Source organism: Cyprinus carpio, chromosome B5 (assembly GCF_018340385.1).
Source record: "Cyprinus carpio isolate SPL01 chromosome B5, ASM1834038v1, whole genome shotgun sequence".
NCBI classification, from domain to species: Eukaryota; Metazoa; Chordata; class Actinopteri; order Cypriniformes; family Cyprinidae; genus Cyprinus; species Cyprinus carpio.
Window position 1 is genome coordinate 8,098,079 of NC_056601.1, and position 21,489 is coordinate 8,119,567.

At 36.7% G+C, this 21,489-nt stretch overlaps 2 protein-coding genes across 4 annotated transcripts; one reads left to right on the forward strand and one right to left on the reverse strand.

Annotated features, from left to right (window-relative positions):
* Positions 1-668: 668 nt before the first annotated feature.
* LOC109104806 (beta,beta-carotene 9',10'-oxygenase-like) lies at positions 669-13,436 on the reverse strand. Of its 3 annotated transcripts, XM_042724057.1 has the most exons (14): positions 13,282-13,436; positions 12,729-12,845; positions 8,298-8,351; positions 6,903-7,083; positions 6,383-6,594; positions 5,092-5,207; positions 4,915-5,017; positions 4,686-4,814; positions 4,281-4,441; positions 3,947-4,114; positions 3,055-3,192; positions 2,463-2,645; positions 2,258-2,368; positions 669-2,102 (listed from the first exon to the last, which is right to left on the reverse strand). In XM_042724057.1, the coding sequence occupies exons 1-14, from the start codon at positions 13,328-13,330 to the stop codon at positions 1,986-1,988; spliced, it is 1,839 nt and encodes a 612-aa protein (XP_042579991.1). In that variant the 5' UTR covers positions 13,331-13,436; the 3' UTR covers positions 669-1,985. The 3 variants fall into 3 exon arrangements, with proteins under 3 accessions (XP_042579991.1, XP_018973635.2, XP_042579992.1); XM_019118090.2 differs by lacking the exon at positions 12,729-12,845 and having other exon boundaries at positions 13,282-13,422; XM_042724058.1 differs by lacking the exons at positions 12,729-12,845; positions 13,282-13,436 and adding an exon at positions 9,073-9,400.
* Positions 13,437-17,534: 4,098 nt separating this feature from the next.
* On the forward strand, positions 17,535-18,545 carry LOC109054813 (mitochondrial import inner membrane translocase subunit Tim8 A-like). Its single transcript, XM_019072055.2, has 2 exons — positions 17,535-17,980; positions 18,075-18,545. Exons 1-2 carry the CDS (start codon positions 17,726-17,728, stop codon positions 18,240-18,242), a joined length of 423 nt encoding a protein of 140 aa, XP_018927600.1. The 5' UTR covers positions 17,535-17,725; the 3' UTR covers positions 18,243-18,545.
* The last annotated feature ends 2,944 nt before the right edge of the window (positions 18,546-21,489 follow it).

A 21,489-nucleotide genomic window follows, 5' to 3' on the forward strand; every position in this document is an offset into this window, starting at 1 on the left:
ACCAGTCAGAACAGCATTTAAACCCAAGAAAAGATAGGAACGGAGAGACACAGGGACAAACAACCTATGCTGTGTCTCTCACACAAACACACATATAGATACAGGGACAATAACAGCACTGTGTACAGGGAAAGAAGATCCGGCAGGTCGAGATACCACAGGAGAGCAGTGCCTCTGTCTGTCTGCATCTGCTCTGCTCTGCCTGCTGTTTGATGTGCAGGGATTAGGGGAAATCTGAGAGCTCCCAATTTAGCCGAGCCACAGAGATACTCAATATATGCAAGAGCACATATGCACTCACACATCGCGCACACATTTAATGTCTTTATATTAACTGACTGAATGCACTATTGGTTATTAGATATATTTCAAACATGTAGTGTGTTGTATAGAATAAATGCATTTAGTTGTTTTTACATTGGGTTTATAACCAAATTCAGGCATACCTGCTATGATTGTCTGCTGCGACCTAGTGGACAAGAAATGAATTGCTGTCCGTTTCTGCAGGATGATCATGTTGTCAAGATTTCCTAATCAAACTTATATCAGAATGTGAAATGATGAGGAAAATACTGGACCCGGGGACACCTTTTGCTTTTAAACATTATGAATGTTTTTATAAAAGTGGACTGTATGAATTGAACCATGTTGCAGATAGCATACAAGTATTGTGTTTACAAATGTTTATTACAGTCATTGTGATTATGAAGTTACAATTAGAAATTGATTGAAAAATGTATAATGGAACATATGTAGAACTGTTATATAAATAAAAAAAGGAATAATGCACAAGAGAAACAACTCTTTAAAAAAATTACTTCACAAAGAGGTAGAAAATTAGTACAATATGACATATGTTGTATAGTGATTATTTTTTTGTTATTTAACTATCAACATTAATTATTCTTATTATGGCACGTTTCTTTCTTTCTTTCTTTTTTTAAACATTAAATGTAATGAACTTGTTTTCTCATTTAAGGAAGTAGGCCTGAAAATCCTAATGGAAAATATTAACCATATTAACCTTGATCACATTCACATCTAGTGGTATGTTCACATTTGTTTTTAGAGTAAAAGAAACAAGCCTTGTATAAATGATACTATACTGAGCAAATAACATAAACTGCAAACATTGCAAATGTTTCATGTTGTGATATAAACATGCAGGCCACAATGTAAAAGATAAAAACAGAAGAAAAGAAAATAATAGACTGAATATGTATAGAGAAATCATATGTATCACACTGCTCGTTGAAAAGAGGTCATATCATAATTTTTTAAGTATTTTCCCCCCTGCGGTTCACCATAAAGTTTAGCACCAAAACCCATAATTTAGTGTTACATTACGATTTCCATCCTCTTTTGGACCCACAGAATTCAACAAGCTGTTTTTCTTCCCATAAATAAAAGCCACTTTGAAAAGCCTGCATTGCATTCTGACAGGTCTACAGAAACAACACAATGTTTGCAGATCTCCCCATCTTATTATTCTTATTGTTAAATACAAACAATAGCATTTTCTGCTGCTGTTTAGAAATTATAGTATCCATTCCACTTCCTCGTCAGTTATATCACTGTGACTGGGTGGGCCAAGTTGATTAACAATGAATAGGCATCAGTAATGTGTAAATGTCTTGAACCCTACAGCAGAAACTTTAGAACAAAGCCACAGTACATCAAACATCTTTATGAAAATCATTGAAAAATGTAAATTGTTAAGCTTTAATTCTAAATTTAACTCTACAGCATTTGTTGTATGTTAATTAAGGTATCATTTCTTGCAGAAAATTAACTGTAACTATAAAGTATATGTCGTTCTTTTAAAAAAAGTATGAGGTTGATATGTGGAGGATCTCTTTGGGATGATTTTATAGCTGTATTGTTCTGTTAGTCTCTTGCTTTTAATAGTAGCAGGCAACTGGTGTAGTAATCATTGTGAAGAGCTACTTGTCATTTGTTATTTTGTTGGAATGATCCAAAGAGCTTCATGCACTAGAGTTGAAGACTCCATGGAATCCATAAGGAATGTTGACAGGCACTTCAGCTCTTCCCAGCTCTTCAAATGTTTTGGCATCTAGGACTAAAAGAAATGTACTCTTATCCTACAGAGAGAAGAGAAAGAAGGGGTTTAAGACTGAAGACACATTGATAAACGTTATACAATTTTATAATTTGTCATGTTTCATTTTCTTATAAAGCAAGTAAATTATAGAGCTTATGTTTACATACAGTACATTCATTCAGGGCTGTTTTATACCTTAACTGGTGTGATAATCACAGACAGGATGACTCCATCATCCTCTTCCTCAGCATTGGGTGAAGGAATGAAGACAGGCTCTGATGGATAGAGATCAGGCTGCTGCCATACCTGTAAATCAATTTATTTAGCAAACATTCTGCATTTTGATCATAGTAACTGTGAATACCTAGGTATCAATCATGATCCCATTAATTGTTCTCACCTTGAACTTTTTGCTTTCCAGATCCATCTTAATTAGGGAGTCACCCACTAGGTGTCGGAAGCCACAACCATAGTAGTATCTATAAGGTTTGGTGTTATATCTGGCATAGTTAATATGTGGAAACTCCAAGCCACCGTAGTCTTTCAGGTCCTCACCATGGAGATCCTCAAACGTGCAAAATACCTGAGAGAGAGAGACATGTTCTAAAAGAGATGAAGGCTCTCCAACACATAAATGCCCTTTTTGTGTTGTGTATTAATTTAGTAACATTACTGTTAATAAAATCTGGGGTTGGTAAGATTTTTTGTTTTCGAAATAGGTCTCATATGTTCATCAAGGCTGCATTTATTTGATCAAAAATACAGTAAAACATTACTATTGTGAAATATTATTACAATCATATTAATACATGGTAAGATTCTGTTTATTCCTATGATTTTCAGCAGCCCTTACTCACATGATCCTTCAGAAATCAAATTAATGCACCCTTCCTGAATAAAAGTTTTAATTTCTTTAAAAAAAATCTTTAGAATGAGCAACCTTCAGAGATACACATACATGCATAGTGTTGTAGCCAGAATAAAGACAGCACCTGATTTTTGGTACGGCAGACAGCGGTAGCAGTGCTGTCAGGCCGTGTGTTGAGGTTCTGTTCCAGTGGGGTTTCACTGGTGATGTTGAGAGGTAGCACAAAACGACGGGGCAGTGGCCTGCTCATCGTATTATACATCTGAGAGAAAGAGAGAAGGACAGGACACATAAGAAAATTTTGAAAATTACAGTATGTAAAATTATGTAAATCTGTGATTTACAGATTTGTTGTTGTTGTTATCATTATTAATACCATTATTTAGACAAATAGAGTTTAAATGGTTAGTTCTGTCATTGATTACTCACCCATAAGACCTTTGTTGATCTGCAGAACACAAATTAAGATATTTTTGATGAAATCCAAGATCTCACCCTCCACAGACAGCAATGCAACTGACATGTTCTAATCCCAGAAAGGTAGTAAGGACATCGTTAAAATAGTCCATGTGGCATCAGTGGTTCAACCTGAATTTAATGTAGCTACAAGAACACTTTTTGTGTGCAAAAGAAAACAAAAATAATGACTTTATTCAACAATTTATTCTCTTGCATGTCAGTCTTCGACATGTATTCATGAAAGTACCATGTATGTGTGTACTTGCATGTACTGCACCTTGTTAACAAGCAGAATGCACACACATAACATTACGGTTGAAGCACTGATGTCACATGGACTATTTAAACAATGTCCTTACTACCTTTCTGGGCCTTGAACCTGTCAGTTGCGTTGCTGTCTATACAGGGTCAGAAAACTCTTGGATTTCAAAAAAATATCTTAATTTGTGTTTCGAAGATGAACGAAGGTCTTATGGGTTTGGAATGACACGAGGGTGAGTAATTAATGACAGAAATTTCATTTTTGGGTGAACTGTCCCTTTAAGGAAGAACATTACCTCATCCAAAGCCTCTCCTGACTGACGCAGGTTCTGGATGAGGAAGTTGTTTATGGCCTGGCCGTCATCAGAGCAGCACATGTCTAGCATGAGGAATCCATCCTGCTCAAAAGCATTGATCTGATGGAAGGTGGACAAGGCCTTGGCATGGTACTTCACTGGCATCTCCTGCAGAGAGATGCAGAATAGGTGCTAAAGGTGCTAAAATAGCCTCAAAAATAATCTGATATTGTCTTTATGTTCTCAGTCAGCTTTCACTGAACCACATGAAGCATAATCAGCAAACAAATATACGGATAAACTCATATGCTTCAAGTGCCTCTGTGAGTCTCACCTTTCCAGTGTGTTTGTCAATAAGGTGGAATGTGGTTTCCTGGTTGGGGTCCCAGAAAACACCCTCATTTAGCGATTTCCCCCTTAGTCTACCAGTCACTATCTTAAACAGATCCATCTTAATGGGCTGCTCGATGAACACTACATAGTTCTCTGACATGCCTGAAAGGTTCAGGAAAATAAAATGAGGGCATTTCAGTGTCGCACAGTGATATGATCGCTCTATTCAGACTATACGATTACACCATTCAGAGTGCCTTGCAATAAAATCACACATGACTCTGTTACAGTAGCTGTGTAATAAAATCACAAATGATAGTCATTCTTCATGAGAATGCAGAATGAAAATCTTTCTGTCAAGGAGATATGATGATAATAAACACGACAGATTCTCGTCTTCGCTCACCAAAGCTGTGGTAATAGGAGGGTTTGGATTTGTCATGAGGGGCGATAGAGCATAATATCTTGGCTCCCTCTAGTGTATCTTCTGGGCCGTCTCTTTCTGGTGGCACCCTGATAATGTTATAGAAAGCCCCTATAAAACACACCACAGCACAACATCAAGCCTCCTAATCCTATAGTGACATTACACTTAGATTGATCAGCACACAAGGAAAAGACAGGACAATTCTAACCTTTGTTTCTGTATGAGTTTCCCATGTTGTAAGCTGTGCCATCTGGATCAAAGTGTGGATGAGCAGTAGCTCCATTCACAGCGATGAACTTGCTCCAGTCCACCTACAGATAATAATCCTACTTAGACATGATGGGTTAGGCTAGGCTGGAGGCTATAGACCGGTAATCATTCATACCTTCTGTTTAGACTTCAAAGTATCTGGATCCACTCTGTGTATGTAGTTTGTCTCTGTGCTGACGTAATAGTCACCCTTGTATTTAACAAAGTTGACACTGGCATTATCTGTTGGCTCTGGAATTGGAAAGAGGAGAATTAATGTCACAGATATCTTTTATTTATTTTTTAAACTTTGAGGCAGACATTGATTAGAACAAACTTTCTTTCTTTTGATGTTTAACACACATTTCTAAGGTAGTTATTCTGTAAATCTGACAAAGCTGCTTGTTTTCATATTTTTTAAAATTAATTCTTATACATTAACCACAATTTGTTTTGTCAGCAGTTTCAGGAACTGTGTTTTTCAATAAAAAAATTATTAACTAAGTGACTGATTTTATGCGTTATGGAGAATTTTAATTTAGATTCAAGTTTATATTTGAATAGAATTATTTATTTTCAGAATTCTTTAACAGAAACTGGGTTTATTCATTATATTAAATGACCAATATTCATTAAGTGATTCTAGAAGTTTTAAGAACTGCATGTTCCTGAATAAAAACAGCATTTTTTGAGGGGAAATAATATGTGATATGATTTCAAATTAAAACTCATTTTCTGTGTTTTTACCAGTTGAATTTAGATTAGAGTTTACGTTAGATTTGATCATAAATAATAATTTACTATTTAAATACTTTAAGTCAGCCTCTTTGGAAGTTTGCTGAGGCTCCCTGGATGAGAACCACTTTAAAATAATGAAATTGTTTTTCCAGGCAATTTTTTTCCCCCACATTGATTTTAGTTGTGTAACCCACATATCCAAATGCAAACCTTATTGTTGCATGAAGTTACACTTCCACCATACTGACAGGATTTACTCAAGGCATTAATCCTAAAGATGGCTGTGCTGTTTTATCCTTTTAAAAGACCCATGTGTTACAGTATAATTGTCTCAGTTGTAGTGTCCAGAACTCTCTGCCAACTCCATCTCAACACTTTAGTAGTACTGTCACTTTTTTTATTGAGAGCTTGTGGTGTCTGATTTAAATGTATTCTCGTGATTACAGACATACAGCTGTTTGTCTAAGATGACTTTAGACACATTTGGACAATTCCACTGACCACTCCTGTTATGCTCTTGAGCAAGGACCTCCAGAGACATTCCTCATTACTCTTTCAGAAAATAGAAAGAGCTTTTTGTAACATTTTTAAATCAGCTGTTGCTGAAGTTTGAATTTTCTAAACCTACTGAGATCCATTTTACCACTTCCTTACTGTCATTCACACACACATTCACAATTTTGACATACTTATCATCTCAAATCTGGAAAGGAAGCGCTGAAAGAAGTTCTTGCAGGGATCAGCTAGAGCCAAAGTGCCAAACTCTGACACCATGATGCGGTTCCTCTCACTGTTCTGCTTATATGAATCGCTGCGCAAAAAACGGCTTCTGTATGTCACATGACCATCCACAATCTGAAAGCGATGCATCAAGGCCATGCCATCAAACCAGTGGTTATAGCTGAGGAAACATTTACATCGGCATGAGTCAGCCTGAATATTCATGTTAGAGTTTTAATTACATACAGTATTGTGAATAACAGTCTTCTGTAAAAGGCTGTCATGGTTGTACCTACTTTGTATTCTACCTCTACAACTGTAAATACCAAATTATTAATTGTACCTATCTATATGTCATTAGTTTTACACCAAATAAATAATAGCAAGAAACAGAGATTATAAAATGTATTTAGTTACTATTCTTTACATTCTAGTGATTCTATTAAGATTACAAAATCACTATATTGATAGTTGAATGCTTGTACTCACTGCTGATTCCCAAACTCGAACTTTCCTGGACCATTCCGCAGCAGACTCCCATGGATCCAGCTTGGGATGGTGCCTTTGACTGTGGTGGGGATGGGCTCAGGTGTCTCCTCTACCGATCTTACCAAGGGGGAGATGTTTGACAGCCCATGTACTTCTGTGAAGTATGTTTTCTGAGCAGCAGCTGTAAAAATCCAAAAAGTGTGATGTTTTTTTTTTTTTTTTTTTGCGTGATGTACAAAATCTGATTACTTGGCAAATTGACAGATTAAAATCTGTTCATGAGGTGAATAATCAGAATAATGTTATAAAGCTGCACTTATAAATACAAATGTTCTGAAATTCTGATAGTGATAATAAAATGTCATTTTGAGTATTGTCACTTTGGAAATATTTTACAATAAGGTTTCATTAACATGAACTAAAGATGAACAAGACTTCTACAGCATGTATAGGTCATTTTCAACATTTACTAATATATTTTCAAATTAAAAGTAATTGTTAACATTGTTAATGCACTGTGAACTAAGGAATACTGAACAAGTTCTAGGCACAAAATTTACTTACTAGGGTTATGGTTAGAATTATGGTTTGTTTTAGGGTTTAGTTGCATGTAATTATGCATATTTTTACTGTTATGACTATAGTAAGTATGTGTATATAACATATATATCAAGACAATTCATAATCAGGTTTGAACCAATATTTTTTACTAACATAAATAAAATTAATAAACACTTTAAAAATATATTTTCTAATTGTCATTTCAGGTTAGCTAATCCATTTACTAATGTTATCAAATGGGACCTTATTCTAAAGTGTTGCTGACACTTATATAGAGGTCCTAAACTGCAAGGTTAGCTAACCCCAAGTTATATTAAATTATATAGCTGTAGTAAGTCAAAGATTTGCAGACATACTACTCTGCTCCATCATTTATGTCAGCTGAAAGAACAAAATAAAGGATCAGAGTTAACAAAGGGCAGAGCTGAAATGGCAGAGAGTCAGCGATATTACAAAGAGAAGCACTATCTTTAGAAAAACAATCCCTCTCCTCTCTACACGTTCACGTGTACTGCGACACACTTATGCATAAGTAATGAAGCAACTACATAGACATACAGGCATCTTTCAGAAAAGTCAAACTCGTGACATAATTCAAAAGGAGTTAAATTCAGTTATAAGTAAGATGCTAAATTTAAACCTATGACAACATTCAAAAGCCATTGGACTCAAAGTATATTTCACCCTCTCTCATATGAATACAGCAACTGCTTTAAAACACAGACATGTGCTTTCATACACTGCATTGCTTCACACAAACACATATGAAATCTGTAACATACAACAGATGACTTGCAGATGTGCATCAGTGCAGAAGAACTCCCAAATTCTTACCAATTGTTTGAGGCTTTATGCAGGACATCCTGTAGAGAGATGTGAGGCTGCACCCTTGATCAGAACAGAGGATGAAGAAGAGTTTATGCCAAACTGTAAAGAGCAGTAAATGCTATGTGCATACAGATGGGAGGAGACAAGTCCCTTTTATGTAAGCCAGATCTCTTGCCAACCCTGTTACATCACACATGATTACATGAAACAGCAGAGGGGAGGGCTGGGATATAATGTGAAATAGCAAGGCTGAAATAAATAGCACCTGAACAGACAACAAGGAGTTGTAAAACACAACAAAATGCACTTTGAACAGTTACATTTTATATAATTTGGAGAAAATGGCTTCACATTATCACATGCAAAAGTGCATATAATAATATGCATTGTTCACATTAAGCAGATGTATGCAACTGCAATGATACTTTACAAGTTTTATGCATGTTATGTAGCTATTATGCATATGCAACGATGTGCAACGCATACAACAGTTGTTCTATTGTTGTCGTTATTATTAATTATGTAAATATGTAATTTTGTTTAGAGGTATGTATATGTATTTAGCCTATATATAGACAAGTACCATTTTAATTAAGTACTAAATTATACAGTATATTGTATACAGTATATTTTACATAGCCTACTACTCGTTGTTCGTCTGTATTTCAGTTTCAGTTTATTTGCCAATACATGCTACAGTAAATGTCACAGCTCTTGGCTAAATCAGAGGGGGAAAAAACTAAGTTATAAGATGCAGAGATAATCAGTAGTAAAAGCTTACCTTTGCTGGTCCTAAATGCATTTTTAAGCACACTTGTCGACATGATTAACTAAAACAGGTCATATATAGGTTAGGCTATATATAAGAGAATACAGTAGGTTAAATTCTACACTCGCGCGGAGTAGGCTACTGTGACCCACGTTACGTAGACTTTACCACTAATAAACTTCCTGGTTATAGGCTAACGTCATTCTTTGTCCCACTGTCTTCTTATATCCTCAACCAAATCATTGTTTTGTGTGACTTTAAAGTGTTATATGCGCAACATTTTAAGTCCATAGTTCATAATGAAAAGATATATGTCGCTATCTATAATATATCTATATACCTTTATAATAAAGCATGTACAGACAAGCAGAAGAGCCCAAAATATGAATGGAACGCACGCAAGTTTCACGTGTTAAATGTATTAAGTTTAATGTATTAAGAAAGTGACATTAAAAGAACAAATTAGGTGTACAGTTTCTTAATACACTGAGTGAACTATGTTATGTACAGACAAATGGCACACTTCATGTGGACTTTCGGTCTCGTGGACTTAAATTGCGCGTGCTCGCCGAGTCTATGAGTCCATAGGCCGTGCCATTCAACATTTTAACGCTCTGAAGTGTGCTCAGCAGCGCCGCCTTTGTACCCTTGAAGCGGTCTTCCGTTAAGCCCGCATAGATGCTGGCTTCGCACACTTTAACTACCCAGGAATCCTTACGAAATGCCAATCAGACAATGGATGGGGGGAGATTTCGCTCAAGAGCAATTGATGACATGGCTGAGAAGAAAATATTTAAGCGTAGGAATCATTACGGTTTTTATGACCTAGGTGTACATTTTACCAGACGTTACCTACATTTTATACAAACATTTTGGTCATCGACCAGTGGTTAATATCTCAAACATAATAATAGCGCGTTGAATAATACGATCACATTATGATTCATTAAATAAACAGAACCAAATGTCAGGGCTTTACTGAGTCATATGTAAACCTAGTATTTCTATTTAAACCTGTAAATTTATCTGAAACTCACGCACGTTTATTGTGTTAAAATTGTAATCTTAGTTCAAATGGAACATAGGCAGCATATTCCCCGAACGTGCAGCTCCTGTCAAAAAACAACCAGACCGTTATTTCTTGCGTGACATTCGAGTCTGTCCCAAAAATACCTCTCAGTGTGCCCTCGTGGACTCACGCCAAGGGCCCTATAGGTCTGCACTACATGATGTCACCAAAGTGTGGACTCAGAGGAAGTCCACAAGTCTGGAGTGTGCCATTTGGGACAGGGTATATGTAGTGGATAATGACCTCTGGCGGTGAACAAACGGAAGTTCGTAGACCGGATTCATGACAGCTTTAGTGCTATTATCTGTTATTTGTTTGTTACTCTTTGTGGTTTCTGTAGGTCTGTGACTGTTGTCGGCTGACCGTGTTACTGTCATTTCCTTTGTAACATATAATATCATGCCTCTGGAAGAATTGTACTTCACTCTTATTTTACAGAAATCAGATGAATAATCAGAATTTGGCTTCATTTTTGCTTCATTTTTGCTACAGGCAGCATGTTATGTTTTGATCATGGCATAACTTACATAAATTACAACATTACCAAAATATGTTTATCTATGTAGCGGAGAATCAAAGCCATTGAAATTAAAATTACACATTAACCATGTGTTTCACAGGTTTATATGTGATTCCTTGTTAAATGTGTTCAAAATAACTATAGAACTTTAACTACTAAATGCAGTAGTCAAAATAAATAGGTAAATGTGTCCAAAACAGTCTGGAATCATTATTTACCCTTTATTTGAATTCTAGATCAAGGTCTCACTGGTGTTTCAGGGAGGTGCCCATACACATTCAAATCAAACTTACAAAACAAACTTCTTGTGAAACATGCAATCTATGAGTGGTTCCAAATTAAAGCCTCAGCTGCTGGTGCCAAGTTAAACTGCAAATATCAAACAAATATCAAACCCCCATAATATCTATTTGAAGTTTTATTATATCATATGACTGGACTGGCAAATCTTTGCTGATTCCAACTACTAATATAGAGTATAAGACAGTCCAATGGTTTAGTATCATAACAAATTACATGATTTGTTTTCATTTGTGGTTAGTAAACTATAACTATAAATCAACATAAAAAGCTATTAGAGAACAAAAAAAATCTGTTTATTCACTGTAGCATCTTAATATTATTAAGATAACGTTACCGTGCTTCAAACGAAACAAATATGCAAGTGTATTCAAGTAAATTAGTTGGTTTTAAAGCATATTGCGACATGCACCTGCACAGACACTGTGAATATGATCAAGCATTCCCAATAACACTGAAAAGCACTGACCTCTGCTGGACACTGACAGTAACTGCTGAAATAATAAATACTAACATAGTTACTGAACATAGAGTCTTACACATAGAGACCTCCCTTGTTCTCATATACAGTACTAATAAGGAAAAAGCTAATTATTAACAACCATGGTGGTCATCTGGAATGCTCAGTAAATAGCCTACAGGTCATCAACAGAGCAATGTGAAATATCCTTTTAATTTCACATTGCTCTTCATTTAGCCAACAATTCAAAAGTTTGTGTGAAATATCACCATGACAAATATTATTCAAACATGTAACATAATGTTATTAGATGGTATGCTGTCATCTGTTAAGCTGAAGATAGGTACCTTTTAAAAATACCTCAAGTACCTAAAATGGTGATTAATTCTTCAGACCAGCCTTTTTAATTGTGTTGGTATAGTAATTTTTGTGGTGGTATGTCTATTTCCTTGCAGAGACCAACATCGTGATAACTGAAAATGCAGAGACCAAAGAATGTGGCTGTGGAGAGCAACAAGACACCAGCTTTAGCCAGCTTGATCTTAGCATCACCGTGGACATAGTCTGTTAGGACTTGACCAATCCCCCTGCAGAAGTCGAAAAACACAGAAATAAAAGATTGAACTAAAAATAGAATACAAATAGTGCTTGTGGGACATTTAAATAATTTACATATTGCATATCCTCACTGATGATTGAGGCACCTAAGATCCACTTTCAATAAAAGAACCTATACAACAAGCATTAAGCAGATGTACACGGGTGACAGTTACCAGTGTCCATGCAGTGTGAGAGCCGCAGCAATAGAGTAATCCAGTAGCGGACCGGGACACAGGTACGCGGCTGGACCCATACCTAACAGAACTATACTCAATACCCGTTCACCAGTCCAGTGCTTGGAGGCTACCCTTGAACTTGAGACTGCTAAAAAACAAATAGAAATTTTCATTTTGCTAATGACCGCAAAGTAAGAGAGTTTATGAAACAGTGTTTTTGCAAAAAAGGAAATTAATTTGTTATTTTTACAGTACTAATACTGACTACTAATGTTGCCTGCAAACAGACACTTCATTTTTAATTGTTTAAATAGTTCTAAATTGTCTAAAATCTTACTTTTATAAAACATTAAAATATCCTTTGGTTCAATGTAAATGTATTAAAATGTATTAAAAACGTGTGAAATATTTTTATACTGAATGGGCAACGTTTCAACAACAGTTCATTGTAGCACCGCTTTTGCAGCATTATAAACGGGGAAGAGAATGATCATGGAAAAAGTCTAAATATATTTTTTAACAATAATTAGGGTCATCGCTCACTGGAGTGTGCTGAAGTTGTGTGGATCCTCCCTGCTGCCAAATGGAAAGGCTCTACATCTCGATTATTCTGACAGGCAACAAACCCACGAGACAGGTGTGTGTGGCAGAGAAGCACACCTGTACATGGTATAAATTTTTTCATAAAAAAACATGGTAACACTTTATTTTAAGGTGTCCTTTTTACACATTGCATGTATTTACAATTGTAATAACAATAAATTCTGTTATACTGTATTACATGCAAGTAACCCTAAGCCAAACCCTAATCCTAACCCTAACCATATAGTAAGTACATGTAGTTAATATTTCTCAGTATTTAAATGTATAATTACACTGGAACAAGGACACCTTAAAATAAAGCATAACCAAATCAATACATTGTACAAATATCATAAGACGTCATACAAATGTTCAGTGGCTAACATTTATGTAATGATTATAAATAAATCTGTGTTGACATGCCAATGAACAGCCTGTCTGTGCCATATTGTGTAATATCATAACTCTTATATTCATTCAGTCATCCGGATAAAACACTAAAATGATTACTTACGTCTTATTCCTCTTTGGCAGAAAGTGCTTGAACAAATCAAGCTCGCCATGACTGTTTAACTACAAGGTCAGATCAGATTATTATTATGATGGTAAAGCAGCTGTTTCGGTAACAGTGGGTCATTCTCTCATGAATCTGTTGTTTCACACTCGCTAACGCCATCTATCGCTCTGGGGTAGACTTGGCAACCACCAGAGTTAAAGGGAGACTCCACCCCAAAATTTAAATTTTGTACCAATAATTAATCACTTACCCCCATGTCGTAATAGTAATAATATATAAAAAGTATTAAGCATGTAGTGCAAAATGAATTACTAATGTATCTAAGTAGATATGTAAACTAGAAATAAAATAAAATAAGGTATTAGACAGATTTACAGAAGCAAAATATACATCTAAATAATATAATACAGTAATATGGCATAATATAATCTACTGGAAACATCAGATCAGGGCAGATTGAGTGTTTTGTCTTCTATCATGACAGGCAGACACATATTGAGCAGCAAACAGACCAGCAGTTTGTGTGTTCTCCTAACAGATACGGTAGTTTCTCCTGGTTTGAAAGAGTTTTAAATGTCTGATGGATCTGCTGTATTTTATCATAGAACACTGTCCGTATATCTGTGTATTTGGAGCATTCTGTGCAGATAAGTGCAGTTCTGTTTCCATCTGATTCAGATCACAGTGTGAACACAATCTCTGCTCCGGTGGCAGCCACGCTTTTCTGTGTCTGCCCATCTCTATCATCAGCTTGTGTCTGCTGAGTCTGTATCTGGTCAACATGCTTCTCAGTTTCTTATCTGACACTGTGTACAGATACTCTGCCATACTGTACTCTCTCTTTAGGGCCAAATAGCATTGCATTTTACACTGTTGTTGTGTTTGGGTTTGCCAATAAGTGATGTAATTCTGTTTGATTTGTGCAGTAATCTGATTGATTCTGATGTTATTAGTGTTGTTGTGATTCAGAGCATCAGTAGATGTTAGTGAAGCATCAGGACTGAAGCTCTGGATCAGCTGAGGGAGGGGGTTGCTTTCTTTGCTCATCTCTTGTATCTTTATGATTAGAGGATATTTGCCCTGCATGTGTTATGTGTAATATATTTTTACAGAGCTCTGCATGCAGGGTCTCAATTGGATGTTTTTCTTATTTGGTAAAATCTTGATTTGGATTTGTCAGTTGACCCCACTCCTCACTGCCATAGGGGGCAATGGGCTAAATTATTGATTCTAATATTTTCAGCCCAATTCTAATAGGGATTTCTATAGGACATTGCCGTTTTATGGCGTAGAAGCCCTGCGTGCTTTATTTCTCAGTTCTTTCACAGCAAGTTTCCTGTGGATGTGATTTTCAGGTAGTTGTAGTGTGATGTGTGTGTTATCTGGTTAGTGCCTAATGTAAATGTGTTTTGTGTTACCTGGGATTTTGATCTTTTCTGAAATATCATAATTTTGGTTTTATTCAGGTTGATTGTCAGGGCCCAGGTCTGGCTGAATTGCTTTAGCAGGTCCAGGTTCTGCTGTAAACCATGTTGAGTGAGAGACAGCAGAACCAGATCATCTGCATACAGCAGGGATTGAGGGTGAGGCCGAGCGGCAACCTTCCGGTCTCTCGTGAAACCAACACGGAAGTGACGAAAACTGCAATTCATCGACTGGCCACTAGAGGCTGGCCCATATGCTCCCATACACTCCCCATGTTAAAATGCCCAACTTTACAGCAGAAAAAATGTGTTTACAGCCTGGTACAAAAAGTGGTTTTAATCTATATAGCTAATTTTGCCCTTCATGACAACTGTGAATTTTTTTTTATAACTCATCCGTTTAAATTACGCACTTTGAGCTTGAAAAATGCTCTTCAGAAACTTATGGGTTACATCATGGACACTGCGTCCATGTTTTTTTTTTTTACAGTCTATGGTATAGACCCAAAGTCATAGGCTTGTTTGAGAAGAACTACACTAGCCTGTCACCGGCTGGCGAGAGTAGCCGCTTGCAGTCTGGGCAGAGTTAAAAGTGGAGACGTCAAGTCGGACACTTACTGCTCCCATTAGTGAAGATCTCGAGGTGTTTGCAATACTCTATCACAGATAAAATGAATTAAATGCAATATTTCTCAAATACACCGAAACGTTTTTATGAGCAACAGAAACACTTTTTATATACTGCTTAATATAGTACCATCTGTTCAAGAGTAAAGTTCAACATATACAAATAGGCTACTAAATACCAATAAAGTGTGGTATATATACTTTTTTCAGTTTTTTTTTTTGATAACCATGATTAAAGATAATAGTGTGACCACACTAAAAAAGCTTTTACTGTTATAAAAACATGAATTTTTAGAATAAACACACATGTCGTGTCATCACAGAATCTGACCAATGAGAATAAAGTGTGTCGTCATCAAGGCTCTCGCCGCTGATTTTGAGCAACTGCAGCACCTGACCTCGGCGGCTGGTCTCGTTTTGCTCTCGCGGAACTTAGATGGCACGTGTGATCGTAAGATGGCTGCAGCGCCGATCAAAGTCAGACAAATGATCTAACCAGAAAGCATTGCATTTGTCAGGTGGCAGCCGATCTTTGCGGCGCAGCATGAAATCAACAAGCCGTTTGATAAACCTGGGATGCGTTCCAGTTCACTTTTTTATGCCCTTCACTCGCTAACTTCCCTATGTCTCGTTTACTTGGATGTATCTCATTGATTACGTTGCATTAGTGCCCACTACTGGCGGAACCCTTGGAATGGGCTGAATTGGAATCCCTTGATCACTAAGAATCCGCTATGGAGTTGGTTTACTGTTTACATTTTTACCCTTACGAATTTGTTTGGTGCGGTATTCTATATGTATATAGGTATGCCTGGGCTGTTATAAATATAAATTGAGGTGGGGATAAATTAAACGCGATCTGCAATGACGTCATAGTGGTGTTGCATTGTGGTCAATTGATAGGTGATGACACACACTCATCGGAAAGCCCACCTGGAGGGCAAAACAAAGCATTGCTCCACTGACAGCCAGTTTTTTTTTTATGCAGTTTGCATTAAAAGGTGAAATTCCGTAAACCCATTATTGATGATGTATATTTTGCACAGGCAAGCATATGAATCTAGAATATAAACACAATGTGTAAAGTTTCACGTTAAATGGTTTCCCATAGAAAACCATTATAAAGGAAAACACTGAACCATTCAGCGGATTGCGTTCATATACCGACCTCATCTGCTTGTCTATGTAAACTATGCATCATTAATATAGTGATTACTGAATTTGATCTTTTAATATTACTGTTTTAAATAAATGAAGGCACTTTAAGTGTTTTAACATCGTTTGTCTTACTGTTTAATGACTGAAATATTTCCGCAGGTGCTTAATATTGCAAATGGCCAAAACTTGCATTTTGTCCACATACCTTTGTTTTATGTCGTAGAAGTCGTGGCCTAATGGTTAAAGAGTTTGACTCCTAACCCAAAGGTTGTGGGTTTGAGTCTCGTGCTGGCAATACCATGACTGAGGTGCCCCTGAGCAAGGCACCAACCCCCCAACTGCTCCACGGGCGCTGCAGCCCCGACAAAAATGGTGCAAAACTTTTTTTAAATGGTGGTGCGTTGAACACCCTGTTCTGATGACTCAAGAGTTGTAACTATGGCAGCTGAGAAGTCCATTCTTTATTGTGAGTATTAGGCTTATCATTATTGCTGATTCCTGTTGTTGTGCTATGTTATTGTAATATTTACCATTATATACAATCAGATGAGTATAGAAAAGTTTATGAAAGTGTCACTCCACAATGTAATAGCAAAATATATAAACATGTATAGTATTTTTACGAAACATTAATCAGTGTCTAGCACACCTTCCTAAGGAAAGGATATGGACCAGAAGACATTGCAATTACTAAATGATATTTAGACAGACTTAAAGAAGTTCCAGATCTATAATTGTGCTCTTATTATTTTAGTTATTTTGCCTTTAATGTAAATAAACGTGCAAACAATATACTTGATCTTGTGAATTTATTTTGTTGTTAATTACATTGTGCAGGCTGTCTCTTTAATACCGCGTGATTTATATACATGTTGCTGCTGATTGGGCTGGCATTTTTGCCACACCCATCAAACAAGAGAAACGTATCTCAAACTCCGTTGCACACCGTTTCCAGGAAACATGTAGTGCACACCGGGTTGAGTTTGAACTTGCCCCAGGTCTTCGAGCCTGTCACGTGACTGAAAGCTTGCCTGAAGCAAAGAGTATAGAAGTGCGCATATGAAGCAAACTCGCTCCCTCAGTAAAAATCGAGTGTATGTCCATGTAAACTTCCCTCGTCCACTTGACGAAGTGGAACGCACTTCAAAATGGCTGCGGGGATTCCTACGAGGGGAAGTGTTTAGGGAAGTTCGCGAGGGCTTGTCTAAAAGAAAACTGGAACGCAGCCTTCTATGATGAGCCTTGTCATGACGTCATATTTTTGCGGCGGAAGTAGTTGCTTTCACGTTCATGCCTGTCAGCGAGCGCCGTTGCTTTACCCTTCACATGTTCCTGTGTATATAATCTGTTTCTATAAAAGTTTCGCCATGGCTGATTTTAGTTCTAGCTTTGATATGCCGTCGGCTAGTTTATCTGAGAACGCTGAGGCTGCGGAGCTCCAGCGTCTGATCGCGGTCGAGCAGCAAAAGGCTCAGTTTCAAGCGCAGGTGGGTAACGTTAACTCTTCAGTACCGTTGTGCTGTCATTTAAACCCAGTTAGCAAGCCTGTTGGGTTTTAACCGTGTTTATCGTTCTACTCAGGTTCACAACTTTACGGATGTTTGCTGGGATAAGTGCATGGACAAACCGAGCTCCAAGCTGGACTCCCGAACGGAAACTTGTCTCGTTAGCTGCGTGGAGCGTTTCATCGACACGACGCTCACCATCACCAACCGCTTTACGCAGATGGTCCAGAAGGGCGCGCACTGACTGAAGGACACCGTCCTCAAGGACAATTACCACATGCGCTTCATGTTCCCGCTGTACATTCAGGAGGTTGCACTTTAAGGGTGCTGAACCTTTTCACTCTCGCGGAAAAATGACCTAAAGCCCTTTCTCCTAGACTACAAAATGTTTATGATATGTGTATAGCTGTTAAACTAATACAGCCAGCGGATAACGACTATTTTTGCTGGAAATTATCAGTACGGGCAGTTTCCATGACTGACTGTCCACATCTGTAAACTTGACTGGTTTTATTGTGATTTCAAATAAATCAGAAATTTAAAAGAACAAACGTGATTAATCATGTTTTGCAAAAGAACCAAACAATTTTGAGCTGTTTTGTTTTTTGTATTAAAAGAAGAGTTTTTTTGTAGGGATTTGCTGTGTATTGGCACCCTATCCAATTTCAGCAAATACTCTATTTCTGCCTATTTAGTTTACGTCATCTTCTAGTGATTTCAAGGGATTGTTAGAGATTATGGCAAAGATATATCCCTTTAAAAGTTTTTATTTTGAAGAGTGATTTTGTTTAATAATCCGTTTTCTAGTTATGAGCCAAAGCATGAAAAATATGTATTGGCTTATTGGTATTGGCCAGAATTTCAAAGTTAGTGAATCCCTAATATTTTGAATAATATTAAAATATTTTTGACATTTAGCAGTGATATGCATTAAGAAACAAAACAGACGATGTAATGACAACCAGTTTACCAGTCCAACAACTGTTTTGTTCAACAAATATTTAACTTTCAGGAAATCTACTCTACTCTTGTGTCTGATGTCATAATGAATTTCATATACTAATATGTGATAGAAAAAGTCAAGATCTTTGTTGCAGCACGTCTTCATTAGTGTCGCTTGCCATATACTTTCCTACAAAGACTGTCTTTTTGATTTTATTTTAAAGATAGCTCTTTATTATACACTATAGCTCTTAAAACTCTTACGAAGCTAAATTAGATTTTGAATATAGTTTCTGGTCTACTCTAAAACCCCAAATCTGTTTTTCCCTCTAATCCTAAACAATACGATATTGTAAGAAGACTCCTTATGACAGGATTAGTATTAGGGCAGCAGAGGTCTGCTTCTTGGCTTTGAGGCTTTGCCCTTCTTTGTTGTTTAGTGTGCTCAGTACAAAGTGGCCTTTGATAGAGCTATGTGTGTGTAAATCTTGTAGGCAGGGCTGCTTTCAGCCATTCTAATTAAAGTCAGGAAGCAGATAGGTTAGCTTAGTGCTCTAGCTTGATTATCAGAGCATACAGGAAGCCTACAGGGTCCTCTCAAGCAGAGCCTTTGATGCTTTGAAGGAAACTGACTGGACACTGTACCAAACTCACTAAATGTGTCTGTACTATTGGAACAAAAATACCTTAATATTATAAAATATCTAACAGCAAAAACATTTAGATGTAGCGTTATACTTTTTTTGAACATTGTGAGTAACTATAGTTTTTAATGGTAGACACCATTTTGATTAAAAAATCTACTTAACCAGGAAAACAAATTAAGACAACAATAAGGGTTCTGCTGAGATTGTTGTTTAGTTTTGTTAAAGAAGTGCTTGAAGCTCTGAATTAATAGCATTTTTGTATAATTCAGTTTGTTATTATTATCATTATTGTGTGTATAGTTTTGTTTTTTTCTGTTATTATGTCGTTATATTTTTAGTAGTAGTTTTTATTATTAAACTAGTTTTTGCTTATTCAAAGCATATAAATATCAACTGTGCGAAAGATCCATATTTGTGTTTAACCATTAATTTGAACACATATAAGAATAAAGGCCATCTCTTCAGTGAGAAATGAACACTGGATGAGTTCAGTTTGTTAGCTTTGATGGCTCAATCTTCAGATGCTGTAGTTATGTTATAATGAAAGATTTGACTGTGTAAAGGGAACACTGGCTTGTGATGTAGGTAGGATTCAGTCTCCGTCTTATCAAGGATGCCTACTATGCCTCAGTTCTCTCTTCAAACACTTTCTTCAAAAGAGAACCCTTTGAAAGTAAAATACCAGAGACGTTGTGGCAAGATATGCAGAAGAATGATCAAAGAGTATTTTTCAGAATGGTTGACTCGTAAAATTAGAAAGAAAAAAATCCTTACCCCTTTTCCATTTTTCTGACTTTGCATATGGTTACTTTCACGCATTATCCTTTTGTGATAATAAGTCTACTGCAAAAAGAAGAGGAAGAAGAAAAAAACATCTGGATATAATAGGTTAATGTAGGAAACAGTATCAGACACACTGTGAAAAATCCTCATATCTTTAAAAAAAAAAGAATAATTATATTATATGAAGAAAATAAATCCCTGCCCCTAACCTTCACAAAGACCCACTGTTGTACTTACGCCAGGCTGAAGCTTCAAGATCAACAACTTCTTAATTAAAACCGGTGTATAATAGGATCTAAATCTGGCATGATCTGTGTCTGTGCCTGTGCCATCTCTCTTCCTGTGTCAGTCTGACAGAGTCTGAAAGAGCCCTAGTGTCTGAAGCTTCACTGTACACACTGAGCCTGACACCTCAGGGACAGTGGGACCTGTGTTTGCTTTGGACAGCAAAGGGGCCGTCTGGGAAATCCATCTTGGTTTGGCCCCACTCCATTCTCTGTCAGAATGCTGCTGTCAGTAATACGTTCATTATTTCCTCTGAAATCTGTAGTACTTAAGAGATTAGGAACCCTGTGTCGACCGGGTCATGTAACATTGCGATCAGTGCTTCACACAGCTAACAAAATAAAATGATATGAATACAAATATAAATGTTGTAATTATAGTTTCAACATCACACCAGTTGATTCAACCTTACAACTCAATATCATATAAATAACCAATATTTTTTTTTTGCTTGTTTGTTTGTTTTATAGAATACAATTACTCATTATTACTTTATAACCAAACTGAATCTGTATCTATATTTATAAATTCTCGTTCTCATATGAAGAGTAATTTGAAGTAGGCTAATGAGATGAAATGAGAGCTAATGAGAGCAAAATGTCCAGAACCATCACAGGACAAGGCATGACGTGAAACGACACTGGCTACACAACTTAATCACATTGGTTTAAACAACAGTAGCCTATATGTATGGTCTGAACATTTGGGCTAAATACAGCCGCAGATCAATGAGGGAGCCAGATGTGAACTCATTGACGATTTCTACCGATTCACTGACTGATTCATGCTGATTCAAACCGCTAAACTCACCATCGAGTAGGCTGTTTCGCGAGT